This window comes from Ahaetulla prasina, chromosome 4 (genome assembly GCF_028640845.1).
Source record: "Ahaetulla prasina isolate Xishuangbanna chromosome 4, ASM2864084v1, whole genome shotgun sequence".
Classification (NCBI taxonomy): domain Eukaryota; kingdom Metazoa; phylum Chordata; class Lepidosauria; order Squamata; family Colubridae; genus Ahaetulla; species Ahaetulla prasina.
Window position 1 is genome coordinate 49,613,555 of NC_080542.1, and position 21,657 is coordinate 49,635,211.

At 36.5% G+C, this 21,657-nt stretch overlaps 1 protein-coding gene across 1 annotated transcript in view; it reads right to left on the bottom strand.

Moving 5' to 3' along the window:
• Positions 1-2,681: 2,681 nt before the first annotated feature.
• Positions 2,682-21,657, bottom strand: part of EFTUD2 (elongation factor Tu GTP binding domain containing 2) — a 35,849-nt gene continuing 16,873 nt past the window's right edge. Inside the window, exons 14-28 of the mRNA XM_058181260.1 lie at positions 19,112-19,243; positions 17,547-17,674; positions 16,258-16,451; positions 15,505-15,616; positions 13,732-13,872; positions 12,207-12,308; positions 11,850-11,932; positions 10,900-10,986; positions 10,317-10,443; positions 9,322-9,409; positions 8,057-8,175; positions 5,870-5,964; positions 4,448-4,601; positions 3,559-3,666; positions 2,682-3,440 (exon numbers count right to left, since the gene is read on the bottom strand). Coding sequence (XP_058037243.1) covers positions 3,345-3,440; positions 3,559-3,666; positions 4,448-4,601; positions 5,870-5,964; positions 8,057-8,175; positions 9,322-9,409; positions 10,317-10,443; positions 10,900-10,986; positions 11,850-11,932; positions 12,207-12,308; positions 13,732-13,872; positions 15,505-15,616; positions 16,258-16,451; positions 17,547-17,674; positions 19,112-19,243 — 1,766 coding nt within the window. The 3' untranslated portion in view covers positions 2,682-3,344. The remainder of the gene's footprint in view (positions 3,441-3,558; positions 3,667-4,447; positions 4,602-5,869; positions 5,965-8,056; positions 8,176-9,321; positions 9,410-10,316; positions 10,444-10,899; positions 10,987-11,849; positions 11,933-12,206; positions 12,309-13,731; positions 13,873-15,504; positions 15,617-16,257; positions 16,452-17,546; positions 17,675-19,111; positions 19,244-21,657) is intronic.

The window sequence follows — 21,657 nt, forward strand, 5'->3', positions numbered from 1 at the left end:
CTGGAATGAAGTTTGAAAAGAGGAAGTAGAGAAAAAAGCACAAAGGTGGCCAAATAATTAATTGCCCCATGTGGTTAATTATAATAGTATCAGCTGATTGCTGGAAACAATATTGTATTTTCTTTAATCCATTTTCCAATTCCCTTTGCTGTAATAATACAGTATTCTTCCTCTCACAGGTGCAGTTCATAGCCTATATAGAGATCACTTCCTCAATCAGAAATAGTGGGGATATGACTGGCAATGGTTTGTCTTTTTACCCTCAATAGCTCTGAAATTTCTAGTGGCAACTCTAACAAAGCTGAACAACCCATTCCAGAAAAAAATGGTCCCTGGAGCTTCTATTATTCATTAATATAGCTTGTGTTTCCTTAAAATCCCACATTCCCAATGTGTTTTCCTTAGAAACGTGTTACTGAAATGTACAATACCATATTCATTTAGAAAAGTCTTTCCCAAAGCCATTTCCCCCTCTATTTGGTATACTGCATATATGAAAATATAATTTGCTCTAATCTTAATTGTAGGAAATATGACTTCTGCAATAGAATAGTAAAAGTCTGGAACACTCTACCTGATCCTTTTTTTAGTCTCTCTAATCCCCATACCTTTTACCTTAAACTGTCTACCATGGACCTTTCATGTTTCTTAAGAGGTCTCTAAGGGGGCAGGCAGAAGCACACCAGTGTGCCTACTGTCCCTGTCCTACTGCTCCCAGTTATATGTAATCATTCTATGTGTTTATGGCTCTGTTTTGCCTATTTATATCCTTTTTTTGTGGCAATTTTTTATGTGTCCATGTCTATGTCTATACTGTTACTTGTTTCCTTGTTCTTGTTGACAAATAAATAAAATAAACAAATAAAAGCTTATACAGAATTCTATGAACTCAAAAATTTCTAGAATTATATTCAAGATTAAGAACAATACATATTATAATTTGGAATATAGGGCTACACAAACGTGAGTATAAAATATCGGACATATACCATGACAAATGCTAGAAATGCATAGGCCAAGATAGATGTTGCCCAGCTATGTATTTGTATTTTATTCTTCCATGTCTAGATCAAACTTAAAGATTGCCAGAATGAAGTTATCGTCTTGGGTTGTCATTGGCTAAAAATAAGTCATTATCAGTAACGTTTCTGGTAGTAGGTAACATATCAGCAGTTGGGCCAGGCTCTGCATCTCTCCACATTCACACAGCATGTTATCTGCTAAAAGCCTCCACCATATTGGTCTCATATATTCAGAGTCCTCCAAGTAGCATAAGCCAGGTCAAATCCTTCAGCCATATCCTCCTTTAATGTTATTCCTTGCTTAACAATCTCCTTCCTCCATCTTTAATTCGCTTTTGTTCTTGTGTATCTTCATGAATGTTTGGTCTTGCCATAAAGCTGTTCCTCGATCTGAATTGGCTGGCTTGCACGTATCCATTCAGAGAATGTCGAGGATCATTCTCTTGCTTAGTTCTCTTAGCACAGGGCTCTGCAACCTTAAACACTTAAAGTGCCATTTGGACCGGTTTCCCACAGAAAACACCAGAAGCCACAAAACCTGGATGGGCGTGGCCAACTCAACATCACTCATTCTCACCCAGTCACATGACTGTCTGTCTCTTTCCCTGTCTTTCTATCCCTTTCCTTCTCTCCTTCCCTCTTCCCCCCCTTCTGCCTCTTTCCCTCCCTATCTCTTTCCCACCCCTTCTTTCTTTCTGTCTCTCTCCCTTCCTCTTTCCCTCTCTGTCCCTCTCCCCCTACCCTCTCTTTCTCTGAACTGGTGCTGGGTGGTGGGAATCTGACGTCCGGAGGCCAACAAGCCCAGGAGCAGCTTGCCAATGATCAGCCGGTCGCTGGAGAGCCAAAGACCAGCTGGCTGGCGGGGAGGCGCTGCATCACAACACCTGCAGCTCTAAAGAAAAAGCAACTGACATCCAGGAGGCAAGAGCAAGCTGAAGATGATGCTCTGCATCATAATTGGCTCCAAGAGAAGGGGATCCGTCTCCCCCATTCTGAAGCGCGCTAACTTTCACTGTACTGCACAAAGGCGCTGCAAGGGCAGCGGGCAGGCCATGGAGGCAGCAACAGCAAATTCACCACAACAAAGGCAGAATGCTGTTTTGGCAAGTGTAGGGGCGCTTCGTTCTCACACTAAGATTCTGGTCATCGCCACCACCATGACAGCTCTTTCCTTCCTCTGCCATGACAGGGACCACAGCAAATGGCTCCCTGTCCATTTGATAGCTAAACAAATAAACAAGTTTTTTATTGAATAATTATTGCTAAATGAAGGATATAGAAAGAAGGAATAGAGCCATAGCTTAGCAGCAGACCTATATTTATACCTATATGGCTCAATCTTGTCATCTCCGTTAAAACTACAGTTTAGGAAATAACAGTTGATAATGACCACTCCAGATCCTAAACATTTAACACTGCAAGCCTAAATAATTATGGAACTCAATTCAATAAAAGACAGGTTGCTTCAGTCTTTGGCCTCTGCCAAATTCTTCCCAGATGGGGAAAGAAAATCACTAGCAAAATTCAACAATAGAGGAAACATTTTGAAGTGGGCACATGGGACTTTCAGTATCATTTTGAATGGTACTGGTGGAAGGAGAGATTTCTTTCACTCCCACATAGAGAAATGAAACCAAGAATTAGACCTAGACAGGTATATTTCAAGACATAAAAATATTTATTCTCTTTATACTATTCCGACATCAAAACCTAAATCAAATGTCCAAAGTCAAATTTAATGAATTAGGATAGCAAGAAAAATGGGACTTTATACATCTGTATCTCCTGTTAACTTCAAGAAGGCAGTAAATATTCTCTTATAGAACTGTTGCTGAGTTCTTTATCTTTCACAATCCAAACAGTATTTGGCAGTGAAGAATCACCATACTACCCACTGCGAGCAACTGGATTATTAAATCACAATTCAGTTGAAATAGAATAGATTAAAATTTTCCCTAATCTTTCAAGCAGCTTGGTATTGCTTTAAACAAAGACAAAATTACTATTGGTTGTATATTTTTTCCTAAAAAAAATGAGCACAATTGAAGGGCTTGAAATTACGCTTTTCCAATGTAGTAAGTTGAGGACACGAGCACAGCTCAGTTCTCTAAGGGAAGATACGAAGCCTTATTGAAGAATGAAGCAGGATGATCGGCAAAGTTCACAACAAAGCTGAGATCTGCTCTTATAAAACTGGTATGCCAAAAATCTGTCTTGACTATGGGATAGTAGTAGCAAGAATGAAACAGCATTGCTGGGAAAATGCTACTACGTGACAGAGGAGGAGGCGAAGGAGGAGGAACTCAGCCAAACCCAGCATAATCACATGGGATAGTTCAGTACCACATCCTGTTTGGCCAATTCCAGCAACATGGGGTCATCGAAGAACTTGCTGATGCTCACATCCTCACTTAGACCCTAGAGAAGAAATAATGAATGGTGATCATTAGATTGGAGGGGAGGGAGGCAACAGTCTGAATTCCACTGCAGTGAAAGAACTGCAGAAGTCAAGAGATAAATTGGCTTCTCATCTTACCTTCCTGCGTCTAGTTTTGATCATAAATTCTCTGGCCAGGTGGGGGGCTGGCTGTGGCTCAAGAGGTCTGATCACGATGCTCTTGTCCAGGGGATCACCTGGCACAATCTGTAATGTCAGGCACATTTAGTAAATGTTTAGCTGAATTTCCAATCAATCATGACACATAAAATGTTCAAAATCTCCATGTTGGAATATTAATAAAATAATAATTTAATGCTTACAACATGGTTCTACTGAATGAATACACACATTAAATGACTGCTTTTTAAAGCATTCTTAAAGAGTTATATCCACATCTCAAAATTACAGATCTACTTTTAAAACATATTGCATGGATTAAACTACCTATAGTTTATAGATCCCTCCTATTGTTGTAAAAATGTTTATAAATCTTTCCTTCTGTTGTAGTTGTAGTTAAATATAGCAACTATGAAACAGGTTTGTAAAAAGCTTACTGCTCAAATTCAGAAGGAAACCCAATATTGACTTCTAAATGGCTTAAGTGATGTTAAAGAAAAAAAATAAAAAATGCTAAATGGAAATCCCAATGACCAGGGCGAACAAAATTTCAGGGTATCCAACAGGAATCTGTTCTTCCACCTTGGCAAAATTTCTGCCCTTCCCCCATACCAAAAATAGAATTTATGTAAAATAAAAGTATCAGTAACATAGAATTCAGAACATGCTATTTGCCCTCTTTCCCTGCAAAAGCATATGGTAATTCATCAATTAATGTACAATATTTTACAGGGTCTCTTACATAAATCTGTGGGACTTCTTTAAAGAATTCTGCCTGGGTAGGCTGGGAGTTTGAATAAAAAATTAAGAATTTTGCATCTTTAACTTTTTCTCATCTATCTGCTTACAATGCCTCCATACCACTTACTTGCCAATGGTGGAAGACAGAGAGTGAGAATGCTTGTCCTTGGGTATGTGTCCTGAGGTCTGTCTCAAATCCAAACGAGTCAATAGCTGGGATAAAGGCTTTGATAGTATACAGAGGGGATCCTGGGATTGGTGCATCTTGAGTCACATGGCCTCTGCATAAATACAAAAAAGAAAGCAAACTCTTTTGATTCACATTCCCAACTGAGAGGTTATATGTTTGCCTCAATGTGATATAAGGAAACAGACAAGTTTTATTATATTGAAAAATTGGAGAGGTTATCAAAACATAGCAAGGGTGGGGTGGGAGGAGAAGAGAACAGATCAAGTGCAATGTCCTTTTCTTAAAAAGAATAAGGAAGGATGTAAACATGTGTTTTGGTGAAGACAACCAACTTATTGCAAAATGCATAAATGAGGCACGATGGGGATAAATTTCTCATTTGTTTTCAGAAAAGATACCAAGTCAGAACCTTCATTATCAAACAAACAAACAAAAAAACAAAAACAAAACATCACAACCCAGCAACTGCTACTTCTTGCTAAGAGGAGGCATAAACAACTGAACATGTTCTATTGCTTATCTATATTATTGCCATATACAACATACCCTTTATTTCCAGGTTGTACCACGCATTTCATCTTTCCTATTACCTGATGCAAGCTCCATCATAATGTATGAGGTTGCAAAATTATATAATAGAATTCATGATCAGGAAGATGTTGCTCCAAAATGTTACTAACCATTTTCTTTTTTCCTGAGCAAAATATCCCTCTTTCTTTGTAATAACTTTTTGGAACAGTTATAGCTTTTGCTTTTGGTTTGGGATTTTACATTCACTTTTTAATGAACGAATATTTTCCTGTTTTATTTATAGTATACTTTTATGCAAGAATATTTTATAGTGGCTCTAGCTTTATCTTGATTTTATCCATTTCATCTCTAATCAGGATTTAGTTTGCTTAGTATACATTCTTACTACTTTGACTTTTTACCATTTTGGTTTGTAAAAAGAACTGTATATTCCTGGATATGGTTGTATCTTGAGCTAGAAACAGACAAACAAACAGTGGAATTGCCAACAGACCCATTTTTCATCACTTCTTTCCCATTTTTTCCCAGTGGGAAACTACATAGTTTGGTCCTAAAGCAGCAGTGAGAAGTCAGCTTGGCCAATATTAGAGATGTTCGATAGAACCGTTCTTCACCCTTACATGAGAACGGACAATCCCTCCCCTTCTTTCAATCCTTCGCTTCCTTTGTTTAGAAGAGATTAAAACAGTGCTTGCTACATTATGAACAATCTGTACTTTAAATACTAAATTCCAAGAAACTATGTACCAAGTTTAAGAAATATGTCACCAGAGAGTATTTCAATCAATATTATTTTAAACTTTAAGGTAGTTTAAAGTTGCCACTTACCTACGTCTGGCCAGGACAGTGTACACTGCAGAGACACAATCAGCAGGAGCCTGTACCTCCACGAAATAATATGGCTCCATTAACCGTGGTGTGGCCTGAGGAAAACATCATGCAAGAGAGTTTAGCTGGAGATAAATGCTTTCCAAAAAAGCTCATCACTAGTAAGGTTCTGTTTTTCCAAGACTAAATATATTTCCCATTTCCTTTCCCACTTATTCCAAGGGAAAAACCCCAATAGCTACTATTGACTATAGCATTTTATTTTTATTTTTTCATTTACTTTATTTTTCTGAATGTACATCAATATCATTATATGAACAGTGACATCTTTCCTATTTAACCCAAATATTTCTTCCATTTCTATTATCTTTTGCTGCCGTACCTCCAGAGGTTCTGCCCAAGCCCCTATCTTCAAAAATATCTTTCCTTTTATCCAATTCCATTTTTTGATCTCTTAATATATATCGTCCCTTATTTGATTCATAAGTCTTTATTGTCTACTTCTTCTCTTCTTGTTTTATTTGTTGATTTATCTGTTCTTTCTTTTCCTCTGGTCTTTCTATTATCACCTCTGTTTCCTGTGTTTTATGCTCTTTATTCATTGTCCCTTGTTGAACATTTTTTGATTTCCCCACAATGTCATACATTAAGTCTTTTATCTCCCTATGTTCTTTATCAACATATTGTAAGTACTTTGGAGCATCAAAACCATTTCTTTTTGAAATCCACTCATTTCCCCTAATGCAACATCTTGTTTTATTTTAATAGGTCCAAATATTGCTCAATAACCTGTCAGTAGTCTGTCACCACCCCAAAGTCTCAATTGTCTATGACCTCAGAAAGCCAGCTTAGATACTGTTTACTCAATCCTAGTGTTGCGTCTCAGGGGAATGCAATAGTTACAGTTCTTTGTGTCCCACAGTTAGTCAATTAGTTCCATTTAGGTAATTCAGGAAGATTTCCAAATATCTCTTTAAGTCCACTCTGTAGGTTCAGTCATAGATCCTGGCTTTTAAAAGTCCCTTTCTTTAGAAGTCTTTCATAATGTCACAGTTAAAGCTCAAATAATCATGAAGTAGACAGATATAGAACAGTAGATAACACAACAGTCCTCCAGGTGTTATTTATTTCCACTTTTTTCCCCCCTTTATCTTATCAGTACTTCCCAAGGTTGCAGGAGTTTAGTATATATTCCATTCACCGGTAGATGGCACCTTCAGCTTAAATTTTAACATTGCACAAAATCTAACAGATATTTCAGTTTTTGCAAATAGTCAATATCCAGACAAATAATTCCAGCATTTTAAAATGCCTTACCAAAATATTGCCAATAAAGTTTAAAAATTGAATCTTTCTATGTTTTAAAGATTTTGTGCTCTCCCTTCAGTTCCTTTTCTTTTGGGTCTATAATTTTTCTCTCTGTAATTATTCGCTGCTTGACAAGCATTTCAAAGAGTCTCTTATCCAGGGTTTATTTTCTTTGGGGTTAGGTTCTAGGTAAAAAAAAGAATCACTTCACCCAGTTCCAATCACTGTTCATCTACCCTACTCCAGCACATTCCTTGTTACTTCAGCTGCCCCAGCTTCACAGCAGCCACAATGGCTGCTTCTCCTTTTCGTTATTGAATGGGAGAGAATCCCTGGGTCCAGCTCTCTGCAACCTGCCAAGTGTCCCTCCTTTCTTTGTCACCCCTACAGGGTGATTTTAGCCCCTTGGGGGGGGGGCTCCAACGAGGAGGATTTGGTGCAGGTTTGCGAAGCCCCATTCCTCCGTCTGATTTCATCACAATATCAAACCGGAAGTCTTGACTACAACATTTTAAACAAATAATTAACTATTGGCACCTTGGATCCTTTTTTCCTAAGCTTGATTTGAAAAATAGAATTGTAGTAGATACTATAGCTGAAGTGGTTCTACAACTTAGTAATTCCTGTTTTCTAGTATATTTTCAAAACCAGGAAATTAACCATCCACTAAACTTCTATAGAGAATTAAATAATGTGTTAAGATGAGTTAAGTTAAACAATCTCTACTTTCAAATTATAGTTAAGGCTCCTCACACTATGTCAGGTCATAGTCTAAGTCTGAATGAAGGGTTAAGACTAACTAAAGTATAGCTTAGTGTGTCTTGCAGATCAAGCCCACTGAGCCAGGATAGTACTGTTTCTATCTTAGAAGTTTCTTACCATGAGGAAGGCAGAATACACCACTCGACGGGCTGTTGGGATGATCTGTCCACCTCCCCGATGTAGTGGTTCCTGAGCAATAACAGCATCCAATATCTTAAATTTCACATTGCGGATCACTAGTGAAAAAGAGAGCATAGAATATAGTAAGTAAGAACAGGTTTGTTCATATGATTAAAAATGCAGTATTAACTTAGGAGGCTGTAAGAATAAGCAAATAGAATATCTCATGTCTACAAGTTATTCTCAATGTACTTGTTTCCCAAAATGTACACATTTTATATACTGGACTCCAACAAATGCTCTATCGGTCCCTGAAACATTCATACTTTGGCTCACAATCACAACTGGGACCAGAATTTGTTGTTAAGTGGTTGTGGTTGTATGCTGAGTTGGACCCAATTTTACAACTAATTTTACAGCGGTCACTAACCAAATAATTGCAGTCATTAAGCAAATTTAGCTTCCCCAATGGACAATTGATGAAAAAGTTTGCAAATTATGGTTATGTTGACCACAGGATGCTGCAGCTAGTTGCAGGTGTGTCAGTTGCCTAGCGCCTCACATAACTATGGGGGCGCTATGGTGATAATAAGTATGAATACAGATCATACGTCATTTTTTCTTGTATCTTTGAACTATTGTTAAATGAATAGTTATAGGTTAAGAACTATCTGTAGGCTGTTTCAATTGCTTGAACTAACTTCTGATTCTGAATAACAAGAACCTAAAGCAATGTATGCCAATGGAGCATTCTAACCAATATTATATAATGCATAATTTCTAATTCTTTGATTCATCTGAAAAGTGCTAATGGTGTTAAAATAAATTTTAAAAATTTGTAACAAGTTCCCTGAGAAACTCTTTCCTGGAAAAATATTGTTTGTTACTCCAAAGGTGCTTTTTCAAGAGGCAACTGGACTTTCTTGTTTTTCTTTGAAGACATTTCGCTTCTCATCCAAGAAGCTCTGACTGGATGGTGGGGAATGAAAGGATTTACACTCCTTGCAGACAGCTGATCATTTGCATTCTTTTAGAGACCATTGAGGCCACCTGCAGATCTATCTGTGTTGTCAGGGTCACCTAAGTAGTGCAAATGGGTGTGGAGCCTTGGAACTGTTGAAAGGACTGTGTTGTAGTCTGGAGATAGATGATGTTTTATCCCTTTCCTTCTGTTGACAGAGGGCTGTTCAATTTTGACATTGTTTGTTAAATAAATGAGTAATCTATGAATGGGCGTTTGGCTGTCTTAAACATTTACTTACATTCATCACATAGGGGCCCTTCCCTAGTCCCCCACTGGAAGCCTTGCACAATACTGTCCTTCACAGAACCTAAAAGGGTTTTGTCAACCTGTACAAAAGAAGCAGCAGTGTTATCTGATGGGGGAAATCAATCTCTGTATATTAACCCACAATGTGGTATGCTAATTAATCTACTTCATGGATTACATTATGCATGGAAAGGGTCATAAGGGGTTATTCAATAAGCTAAGGTGAAATGAAACTATGACCTACAATGTGTGAATTCAGTTTGTGTGTGTGTATAGCACTAATTGGAGAAACACAGTCCCAAAAGCAAATATTACAGCACTACATTTTAGAGCTGAAACAAAGTGGTTCTAAGATCTAAAGCTCCAGATTTCTTTTTTTCATGATACCCTCTATTACTAGAAGCATAGACCAGGATTAATTTTCCTATATTTATTAGTTGTGATAGCAAGAAAAACAGTGGCTTTAGAAAGTGGAAGTTTTCAACTCCAAACCAAGAAAATTGGAGAGACTAAAGATCAATATAGCTCATATTTTGCTTGTTTGTTTAGCTCTGTTACTATAATTTACATTCCATATTTCAAGATATGGGATTAAATATTTGGACTGTACAATGCTTTGATTCAGTTCCAAAATTTTGTTTTGCAATATCTGGTAAATCATAGTACATATCATAACTTTTTAAAACAGACACCTCTTTTCTCAAGATTATGTGGGAGCAATAGTATGATATTAGCAAGAAGCAACTATTTTAATGAGTTTGCCGGTGAGTGCTACATTCATATTCCTACACCTAAGCACCTTTTTTTGAATTAAAAAGGGCTTGCTTCCTGAGTATTGCATAGCTCAATTAAATATTCCTAGATATGAATATCCATTTGGGAAGCTTATCTCCCTTGACACCCAAAGATGTAAAAGAGGAAGTAAAGAAGAAAAAGAAGATTGCTTATCACAATTTCTACTATAAATAGCTTCTGCACAATCCTTACCTCTGAAGGTAAGGTATCATCCACCAAGATGTTTGGTCCAGTAGCATCTGGTCCAAAGGCCCAGATAGAACGAGCAGCCAACAAATCCCAGTCATATTTTGTCTGGAAAAACTCACCCAGTTTTTTCCTAATAAGAGATCATATAAATATTTGAAGAGCATAAAGTGAGAACTCAAAGGTCAGACAGCTTAACATTTTTCTCCAACAGTGAACTACACCATGTTTTTTTCTGACAGATATTTATTTGTCAATTCCTCCTTATACTTTTTCAAAGCAACCTGGCATAACTTCTAAATCTCTTAAAGGATGGGCATGTTTTCTATGGCAATCACTTATAGACTAATTAATTAACCAACTGCATATTTTTGAAACAATTAAGGTGACCTTGACGCAGCAAGCAAACTGCAATGGCAGAGTAATGCCCATAGAAATAAACGTATTTTTAAAAATACAGTTGCTATTTTTGTTTTTAAAAAAATGGCTCAATTTATTCACAATTCAAGTGGTAAAGCTGGGCCAGAATTAAAGAAATTATTTACTACACGAATGCTCCCACATTGGCAGGTCTCTAGAAAATTCATACCTGTTCCATGTTATTTGCACAACTTCATTCTCAATGTCTTCAGCTAGACCCTTTTCTAGAGGCTCAGCAATCATTGTAATCTTGTTTCTGAACAAAAATATAAATGTTATTTGGCTGACGAAGCCAAAGGACAGGCTGGATATTTTCTAAAATGAAGGCATTGATAAATATCAATTTGGAACTTCTTTACTTGGAACATCTTCTATTTGAGAGTATTATAATAAGGAAGAATCTGAATTCAATTTTTATTCATTGCTTGGAACTTATAGGTGAACTGGGGCTCTTCATCTGGTTGAAGTCTTTTTTAAAATTTAAAAAAGCAATCTGCGTGCCTCAGGCTACACACGTACCTTGAGCCAATTTAAAAACTCTTGGGAAACAATCACTCTAAACTATCAATCCCAATTTAGTGAGCATAGAACACGGGAAGGAAATGAAAAAGAGATAGCACGACATACTTGGTGTAACCCACTGCAAGAATGTGGCTCGCAATAGATTATCTGCAAACCAATATAGTCCTTGTTCTCTTTCTGAAAGGAGCTGGAGGAGTCAAATAATAACTATTTGTAAGAGAGCCTGTGGGCATTGCAGAATAACTTACAGCTAATCTACTTTTTTTCTAGGCAATACTATACTGTTTATTGTTGAAAAATTGTAATAACTGGACAGAATATACCTTGATCCAAAGAAGGAATGGAAATAACTTACTAATTTGGATAGATATGATGAGGGAAGATTTAAAATGGTTTTGTAGTTCTATGTATAGGCCTCCAAGGATACTTTTCCAAATCAACTATTTCCCAAATCATTTGAGAGATTTTAAAAACAGGTAACGTAAAAAGTAAGTAAGTAAATAGCTTCTTGAAAGTTTCTAGATCATTTTGAGCAGGCAACATAGCAAACACTAGTCTTTATCATATTATTTTTAAGATTCTCATCAAAGATCTTACTTCTTATTGGGTGTCTCAGCAAAACACTTCAGGGAAGATGTTTCCACAACTGTCTCACAAAATGTGACCACAGGATCAGCTACCTTTGAAAAACAAATAATGAGAATGGGTAGAGGGCCAATTATCCAATTTTTCCCACGGGGAGAGCGGAAGTCAAATTCAGGGGCAGTATTAAAAAGGCAAACTCCTTCCCAGGTATCTATAGGAGACGGGATTAAGAGGCACATAAAAAGTCATCATCCTGGTGTCACTATTTATGTACTTGTGACAGATGTTGAGGTGTGAGTGACATTCACAGGATGATATTATTTTGTGTATGCTGTCACTATATTTTTGCTGTGGTTGCATTGTTAGTACCTTGATATCAATCTCCGAATACATTTTCCGAAGATCATGCATTACACAGTCAAGATAGAGCTCTCCTGTTCCCAAGATCACATGTTCCCCAGATTCTTCCACCTGGATAAGGCAGATAGAACATAAAAATATAAGAAAATAATAGATTAGCAGCTTTACCTAGCTATAGTGACAGAAGCAAGATATGGAGACTAAATTAGATTTTCCCAATTTTACCATAATTCAGATACATGGACTTCAACTCCCTGAATTCTCAACAGCAGTCATGCTGAATGGGGAATTTGGGGAACTGAAGTTCCCATATTTATGGGACATGCAGATTACCGAGGGCCTGGATAGACAGATAATTAAATCTTCTTTTTCAACAACAATGTGCATTTGAATGATGGATGCTAGATAAAAGAAATAACTTAGCCATTATTTGTTTCTATGGAAGAAATCCTGACAGCAGCCCAGAATCTTGTACTAAGAAATGGCTATTAGTGACTGATCATATGAATTAAAAAAAAGACTTAATACGCAGAAACATGTCAAATATTAAAGGCCCATTAGTAAATTTCAGAGAACAATGAGTTGCCATTGCTGCATACAAAGCATGTTCTAGCATTCTGAATTTCAATACAATGAGTGTGTCCAGTGGAAACTTATCAAAAACAAATAAGCAAAAATGCCCGAACAATTTTCTTTGTCACAGGTTTCCCACTGAAACTTCTTATTGAAGCATTTTCCTACCTAAGCAGGGAGTTGGCTTCCAAGGTTTCTTCCAACTCTGTTATTCTATTCATACTCCAAAACTAAGTCAATTTAACTATTATCAAAATTAGTTCTCCAATTATTAACATTTCTCCACTGGGACAGGAATTTAAATCTCAGGATACAGACAGTCCTTAACAATGGTAATTGGGACCATAATTTCTGCACTGCTTAACAATAGCAATCCCAGCAGTGCCTGTTGCTGTTATCAAGTGAAAATTGTGAGTTGCTAAATGAGCGCAATCTTCTGCCAGCTTCCCAAAAGCAAAGTAAATGGGAAAGCTGAAGCGAAGTTACAAGTATCAGATGACTCACAAGCAGGTTAGAGGATGGGTGAGTACTAGGGAATGAGATGGGGGATGCTCTGCGAGTGCATGCAAGCTGGAGAAGGGATGCTGAGTCACTGTACAAATGTGTGTGTACTGGGCTAGGGAGGAAATGCTGTGGTATAAGTGCATTATGGAGTACAAGATCCCTGGGACCACATGTTCTTTAGGGGGTTCCATAGCAGAAAAAGCATCAGGAGAAACTTGCAATCTTCCTTTTAGCTTCCTCATTCACTTTGCTTGTGGGAAGCCTCCAAATGATTATCAGGTCACTATGGAATGCTGCAACCAGATTGGAGCACATGACCACAGGGGAAATGCAATGACCAAAACTTTGAGGATCAATTGTTAGTTCCACTTGTTAGATGCTGCTGCAACTTCAAGCAGTTACGAAACAAGTGGTTATTATTTCAGCCCTCTGTCAACCTTCTGAACTGAACACGCACCTTGGTGGTGAGAGAGGGATAGCTTTTATTGACTTTCCGCAGGCCATCCAACATTTTGGGCAGCTCAGATGGATTTACAGGCTCCACAGCTATTTTGATCACAGATGTGGTATTGAACTTCAAGGGACGGAATATTTGAGCCTGAACAAAAGAGGTAATTATTATAATTCATCACACTTGCATTCTTCCAAGAGCTCTGATGGTAGATATTGATCTCCCTCCCTACAAATTCTCCAAAAGCATTGTGTATTTTTTCTTATTGTAAGAACATGGAAACTTGGGCCTTCAAATAACATGAGACTACACTCACTATTATATCCATTGGTCTGATATATTTGGAGACCAAGGCTTCTTCCCACTGTATCCTAGGATGTATGAAACCTCTAGAGGAGATACATTATCTTATAGGGCCACCTATTTCACATAGTGATCTTCGCAATAACCTATAAAAAGTATCAAAATAAAAACAGAATAAATCCTTCCCATAAGATACCAGATTTCCTGATTCAAAACATTTGAGAGGAGAGCCAGGTGTTTACAATCTTCCAGAAGATAAAAAAAAAATAGGGTTGGGGTTAGCTACAGGATGGCTACAAGCAGTTCAAAGTTTTAGGGAGATAGTTCCAAAATCTTCATTTACTTCAAATGAATGCCTCCTGCTACAGAACCTTCCCTGTGCATACTGGTCATTGTTTTCCATACAAATATGACTGAATAGAAAATTTTGTTGGTCAACATCCAAAGTTTTTCCAGTAGTCATTAGAAAATTTGTAGAACAGGCTGGAATTAGAACCTAAGCTTTTTGATGTCAGAAAACATTTAATCAACATGCATGACCAAAAGGACAAGCTTATTATTTATTTTGAAGACTGTAGCAGTAAAACCAATTATTTATTTGCAGCTACAATAGCAAACTGCTGTGTAGCTATAAAAATAATAGCTGAGAAATAGATAAGGCTACTTTCAGAAGGGGTTCTGAGAATATAGCAATGATGAGGAGAAATCATTAATCTTCTAAAACAAAAGAATGCTTGGTTCTAAATTGATAGTCACAAAATGTGAAATTGATTCATCATAATGGGACAGCGTCAAAGTTTTTAATTCTGAGTACAGGGACTTGGAACAGCAATTATCAGACTAACGTTGCTCCTAGAGCTGAAGATAAATGCAGTGCCATAAGCACCTTAACAAATCTAAGAACTTGGCTAATGAGCCAAGACTATAGATACAAAGGTTTGGAAAAATAAGAAAAAACAAAACACCATTTCCCCCCCATTGTTTCAACATTTTTAGAGCTTCTGTACGTCAAGAACAATTCTTTGAGAAGAAAAAGGCTTGTGCAGTTCATCTCATGGTTCAGTCTTCCATTCAAAATAGTCAAAAACTATTCAAAATAGGTTTTTTAACCCACAAAAACTGCTTTTCCAAAGCGGGAGAGCTTCAATACCAGAATGAAAAGTAGTAAACATTGGAGCCAATTATAGCTGGAGGAAAAGGGAAATGACCATGGAACTAATAAAAAATATTAGGCAGGGCTAATTTACTACTTTGAAAGACAGAAAAACACACTATATTTTATTCCAGTTATATCTGAACCAGCTAACCAAATTATTTACTAATATCTTGCTTTGCTTAATATTCAAAACACATACCAAAGTTGATAGTTTATCACATTAAACTAAAAATAGTCAGGATAAAGGGACAAGCAAATGGATATCAGGAACATTGTTCTTCTCACTAATATGAGAACAACTTTATATTAACTTTTGATACCTCTTCATTGCCCCTGGGTTCAGTGACAGTGGCTGTTTTCACGATAGGCTGGTCTACTCCCTCAATAAGTACCCAGTTACCAGCTGGCACTCTATTAACTTCTATATGGTACCTGAAAAAAAGATATCAGCTAATGAATCTCCAGTATTCATTGATTCATGATACAAGGATATTCTAGCAGACTTTAATTAGAAATTCCAAACTCTCTTAAAAGGGCTAAAGAGATAATTACACAAATTATGTGACTTAAAAAACCCTGCATGTGAAATCTTCAAAAAATAAATTGTCTTAAGTAAATAATTGTCATAACTGTATCATTCTTGGTCCTCCATGTCAGGCTCCCAGAACATTCAGGAAAAAGCTGATGAACGTCCCTTATTATTTGAGGGGGGGACGGGGACCTTGAATATAATAGGTAATACTGAAGAGGATCTAAAGCTGTGTTGGTATAGATTAGATAGCACCCTGAAAAATATAACCAAACTTTCATTCAAAAGCAATGTTCTTCTTTTAAAAAATGAAGTTGCAATTGGCTGAAAGAAGGAACAGAGTTGGATTAATCAAATAATCAAACCCTCAATCACCATTGGAAAGCTTGATAATTCTGTCTGCCTGCCTACCTACCTACCTATGAAATTACCACCCATCTCAGCAGGTGACTGTGGGCAGTTTACTAGCGCACAGTAATAATATAATAAATTCTAATGTGGGATACGAATAAATAAAGATTTTTTTTTTCTAAGAATCATCTACCTTGCTACAGAGATCCAAAGGCGTCCCACAGTGCAAATCTGTGAATCTTCTTCATCTTCTAGAGTATAGTTTTCTCCAAGGACCTTGACAGGTTGCTCTGCATGGATGGTTCCACTTAACACCCTACCAAATGCATGGAATTGGACCCCATCATCCGTACTATACATTTTCGTGGTGTGGCACATAAGTGGACCCTTTCAAAAGAATTTTTAGTTTTGGTAAAAATCACCTTTTAATTTACCATATATAATTTCTTTAAATATCATCATCACAATAATTATACAAATCTTGAAACCAGTAGTCACAGTGACATTCTGATTTACTGAATCCCAAGGCTGCATCTGAGAAATTTTGAATGGCCAATGCTCATTATTAAGGCTGATATCACTTTAACAGTGTATTTATCTTATGGAATTGCAGTATTCTGAATTGAAGGAACCATCATAGGCTTTAGAAATCCTGTTGGAATGCCCCAGTGGTACACAAAATGAGCCATACATTGATGTTGGGAATTATGCTTCATTTTTAAATATAAATATATTTGTGTCTTGCGACAATTGTACTTTTCTTCAGGATGGAGTCTCAAAAAAATCCTTGGGCATATGCCTGTTGCAGATGGTTATCTTTCATCATTCCTAGCAAAGCATAGGAATGATCTGTGCATTCTGATCTCTTTATTCATCACTAGAACAAGCAAGTCACTAAAATTTGCTGCCCTACATAGTTTTATACAGACTCCATGTTTCTGAGAGAAATAACATGCTACGCCTGAAGCTAAGGCATTTAAAATGGACTACTATAAGTCAGCCATCTCTGCCCAACTGGTCCCTTACTCCTCTGACCCATTAGCAAAAGGATGAGACAGAAAATGCTGTCTGATAATTTTCAGCACCTACAAAGTTTAAAACAATTTTTGTACCCATCCCTCAGAAACCTGATTTCCAAATTGTAGATGCAGCACATCTACTCTAAAGAGCAATGAATTAAAGGATATTTTGTCAGTGAGATTCAGCAATGCTATTATCTAACCACAAACATTTTACATAATTTGCATTGGAATAAAAAACTGCTAAAGTGAAATAAGCAACTTACACATTTGTAAGTTTGAGAAAGGCAATGCTTCAGTTTAAAAGTTCCTCTTTTCTTCTGTGTTATTTCTACATTTCTTCTTTTATTTAGTAACAATAACATAAAATGTAGTAAAATACAATAAAATGCTACTCAAGCACAACTGCACAAACCAGTCTGATGCCCAATACAAACAAACAAAGAGTAAATAAAACTCTTACATCAGGATCACATTCACTCATGGCCTCTCCTAGGTCAGAGTCAACGCCGCCTGTGTAAGTATGCTCAATCTTGGTCTTTGCCCCTATTTTAGGGGAGGGGATGTGTTGCACACACATATCCACAAAACCTAGAACAAAGGTAAATGGAACAGCAATACATCTGTATTTTGAAAAGGCAGAGATAGAAGCTTCTGCCTCTTTCTAATTTTCCATTGCATTATAGTCTCTTTCATGTCCAGAATACCTGCTATATTAAATTGTATTATTATTTTTTTACGCAGTAGCATCTATTCTAGAACAGCAACCTAATTTTTTTCTTTATTTAATCTGAAATTATATTGTAGAAACCTGGAAGGTATCAGTTTTGAAAGATGTTTAGGACGAGCTGAAGTGTGGGTATAAAGTTCTAAAATTATCTAAGATATATATAACTGAGGATACATCTCATTTCATGCCAGTCCATTCCCTACATGATATTCTGATAAGATTCATCTTCAGATTCTTTGATTAGAAGAGAAAAAACATTCCTTATAGTGAACACTTATCCTTTCCCAATGATGGAATACTATTTTGCACACACTGACAAACTTTCCAAAGTAAAACTAAATTGTGTTCACCTGGGCATTGTCCCTTATGTATGATTTTAAGATTAAAAGATTTTATCTGTTGTAGTGTTGCATTTTAATGAATTATAAATAACATAAGAATTCTGAACAGAATGATAAAAAATAAATCAACATTCATAGTTAAAGAAATAAAAAATTAGGGTAGCCCATTAAAATAGAAATGCAGAGGATTCAATATATACAAGAGAAATAACACTTTGCAGCATATATAAACTCTCTTGCAATATACTGTATGCATAGCATTTCAACTTTAAAGAAACAATGGAATAGTTTTCATTGCAATCCATATTAGGTTAATCACTCTGCAGTGATTAGACGTTTAGCACTTGTATGGTTCCTTTTAATGTTCTGATTTGTATGTTAGTTTTAGTCTTTTAAAATATTTTGAAAACCATCTTGTATACTGAAAAGAGCCTAATAATTTTTCTAATATATAAACGAACATAAGCAGTATGTTATTACTCTGAGGCCCACTCTAATAACAATTCTTTTAATCTATAGCAGAGAATAAAACTGAGACATCCAGGATAATAAACTTGAATTTTATAATATTTTAATGCTGTCATTTGTTTTAAAAGTTCAGGTTTATGTACCAGTCAAATTCATGTTATCCTTGTAAAATTAGGCTGAGAGGAAGTCATTGGCCCAAGGGCACTTGCTGAGCTAAAAACACTGCGTATCACCAGGGATAGGCTTACATCCAAAATAAGTTGCCCTTTCTCCAGAAAAAATAAAGCAGCTTATTCAGGAACATCTTTGCAGTAAAACATTTCTCTTCATCCTGTTACTTTGAGCTTTCATTCACAGATTTTTATGTTAGCTTGTCTCAAATCAAGGATGCTCTCTGTCAGATAACACTGAATAGTTATTGCAACACATGTTTAGCTATCCTTAGCCAGGGAAGGTTTAGGGAGTTAGGAAAAATATAATTATTTTTACCTGTGAACTCTCCAAAGAATTTCTTGCACACAAGCCTCAAGAGGGGGCGGATGTTTAATTTCAACTCTTCCTTGGTCAGATGAATTCCCAGTTCATCCAAAGTTCGAGGCAAGGTAGTATCTACATCTCCAACTACCTGCGCAAAATGGATGTAGGAAAATAATTGAAAGATGCAAGTAGTGAAGATTATATTAATTGGAAGGAGTGACTATGTGATTTATACTGACAATACAAATATGATCCCCACAATACAATGCTTCCTCCCTTTCTGTTTCTGTCACTTTACTTTCTAAGCTAAGACCAATAAACAATTATAGACTGAAGGGATTCTGCTGTTCCAAAAAACCTATTATTTTAGAAATGATAATTGATGAACAAAATCCTCTAAGCTGCACCTGGTTACACCACTTACTGTTTAGATAATTCCTTTTTAATTCATAAGTAAAGCCCAAGCAAGTAAACTCTGGACAAATTTTGAAAAACTGGAACTGAACCTCTGAGATTCATGTAAATGTCTTGTTTCTAAATTATGTAAGGTCATGGAAAAACAACTATCTCTTAAGTATTCTAAAATGGTCTTAGAAAATGATTTCCAATAAAGGATTAACAAAATGATTAATTATCAAAAGTGGAATAAGATATGAAATATAAATCAGTAGTTGCTTCTTTGGCTCAAGATAAAGAATTTCTTCTGAAACTGGTTGGGTTTTTTTAAAATACCAATAAGAAAATCTATCAATAATTAATAAGAAAATCTCATCTTTATGTTCAAATACTTTATGTAAAGTAAACATTACATATTTTAATGTGTGGTAGTTTTATCCCATTTGTTCTGGGTTGTTCTTGGAGATTTCAAAAATTATGAATCGAATACCATATTTTTCACACTATAAGATGCTCCAGATCACAAGACGCACCTAGCTTTTGGAGAGGAAAACAAGAAAAAAAAAATCTGCCTCTGCCTCCCAGAAATTTGCCTCCTTGCAGCAAACCACAACAGCCTGGTCAGCTTCAGCACAGCCTGATTTAGCATGAGCAGCTAATTGGCAGTTGGATCTGCCTCCTGGAATTTCGCTGATCAACTGTTCCAGGCTGCGGAGATTGCTGCCCTCCATCGCCTCCTTGTGGAGGTGATGATGGGCGGCAGTGGCGATGGGCAACAATGATCCCAGCAGTCTGGAATAGCTGATTGGCAGTATTCCGGGAGGCTGATCCAACTGTCAATCAGCTGCTTGTGCTAAATCAGCCTATACTGAAGCTGACCAGGCTGCTTGCTATTTGCTATAAGAGGCAAATTGCTGAGAGGCAGAGGCCCAAGGGTGGGTGGGCGGGGCTTTGGCAACATTCACTCTATAAGACGCAGACATTTCACCCACTTCTGAGGACCGAAAAATCCAGTAATTAATATGTATCTCCAGTTTGCTTTGCTGAATATATTTCTGGATTCAATGCATAGATTCTGTTTAAAAAAATCAGTGATATTTTTTTCTGACTGCTGACTGAATATCTATAACTAAACATCAGAAAGATAAACAAATGTAACTGGAGGTCTGGTTTCAGAACATTTGGCATACTGCCATAGAAGAGAGACTCTTCTTTGCTTCATGCTTGTCAAGCTTTCTTTAATATATAATCTAATTTTACTCTTTATGTTGATCAAGGGAATATGACTGATTTATGTTGCAATGACCTGTTCTTTTTCTTTTTTATCTCCTTGCAGAGAAATTGGAGAGGAAGGGATTACAAGAGAATAAACAGTCACACAATGGGGACTATGCAGCTAGAAAGCACCGTCTCAGTCAATTCAACAAGTTGTCAGATTCAATCATGGCTGCCTTTATATGTATTTGTTTTTGAATAAACCAAGAAAAGCAATTTTGTATCTGAGAAGAGACAAAGTAAAGGGACAAAGCATCTAAAATAACTGAAGGAATGTAAATTTGTTTACACTCCTACTTGTATACCAAAATCTTCTTCAGAGGGTCAGCTCTGGCTACCCTTCCTGCTAAAATGCAAAATGTGGCTAACCAGGTATAGGTCTTTTCACTAGTAGTCTTCTGACACAGTAACATCAAGCCAACTGAGGTACACCCAGCATTATCTTCATTGGCTTTTCTGTGCTTGTTAAAGGTTCTTTATTTATCTCAGGCATTTTAAAGATCCTGCTGTGCTATTTTTAATCCTGTAATATTTTTTTTAAAAAAAAATCTGTAGTTTTTACTGTTACTGCTTTATCAGGCATGTTTTTGTCAACAATTTTAACCCTTTGAAAGTACCTTACGTTTGAACAGTTTTAATTTGGCTATAAATTGCTTTAAAATAAAAATATATCAACAGAAACAACCTTTCTTCTAACGTCCTCTTCTTAGATTGATGTATTCTCTCAAATTTGTTTCCTACATTGCAGGCTGCTTTTTCTGTTGTTATAGAACAATCCTCCTTCAGAACATTTAACTGTTTGCTCTGTTAAAAAGCTTTGCCTATCTCTTCCTGGACTGTTTTAATTCACTAGTTTATCTCTCACTATAGGAAGCAATTTAGTTTTT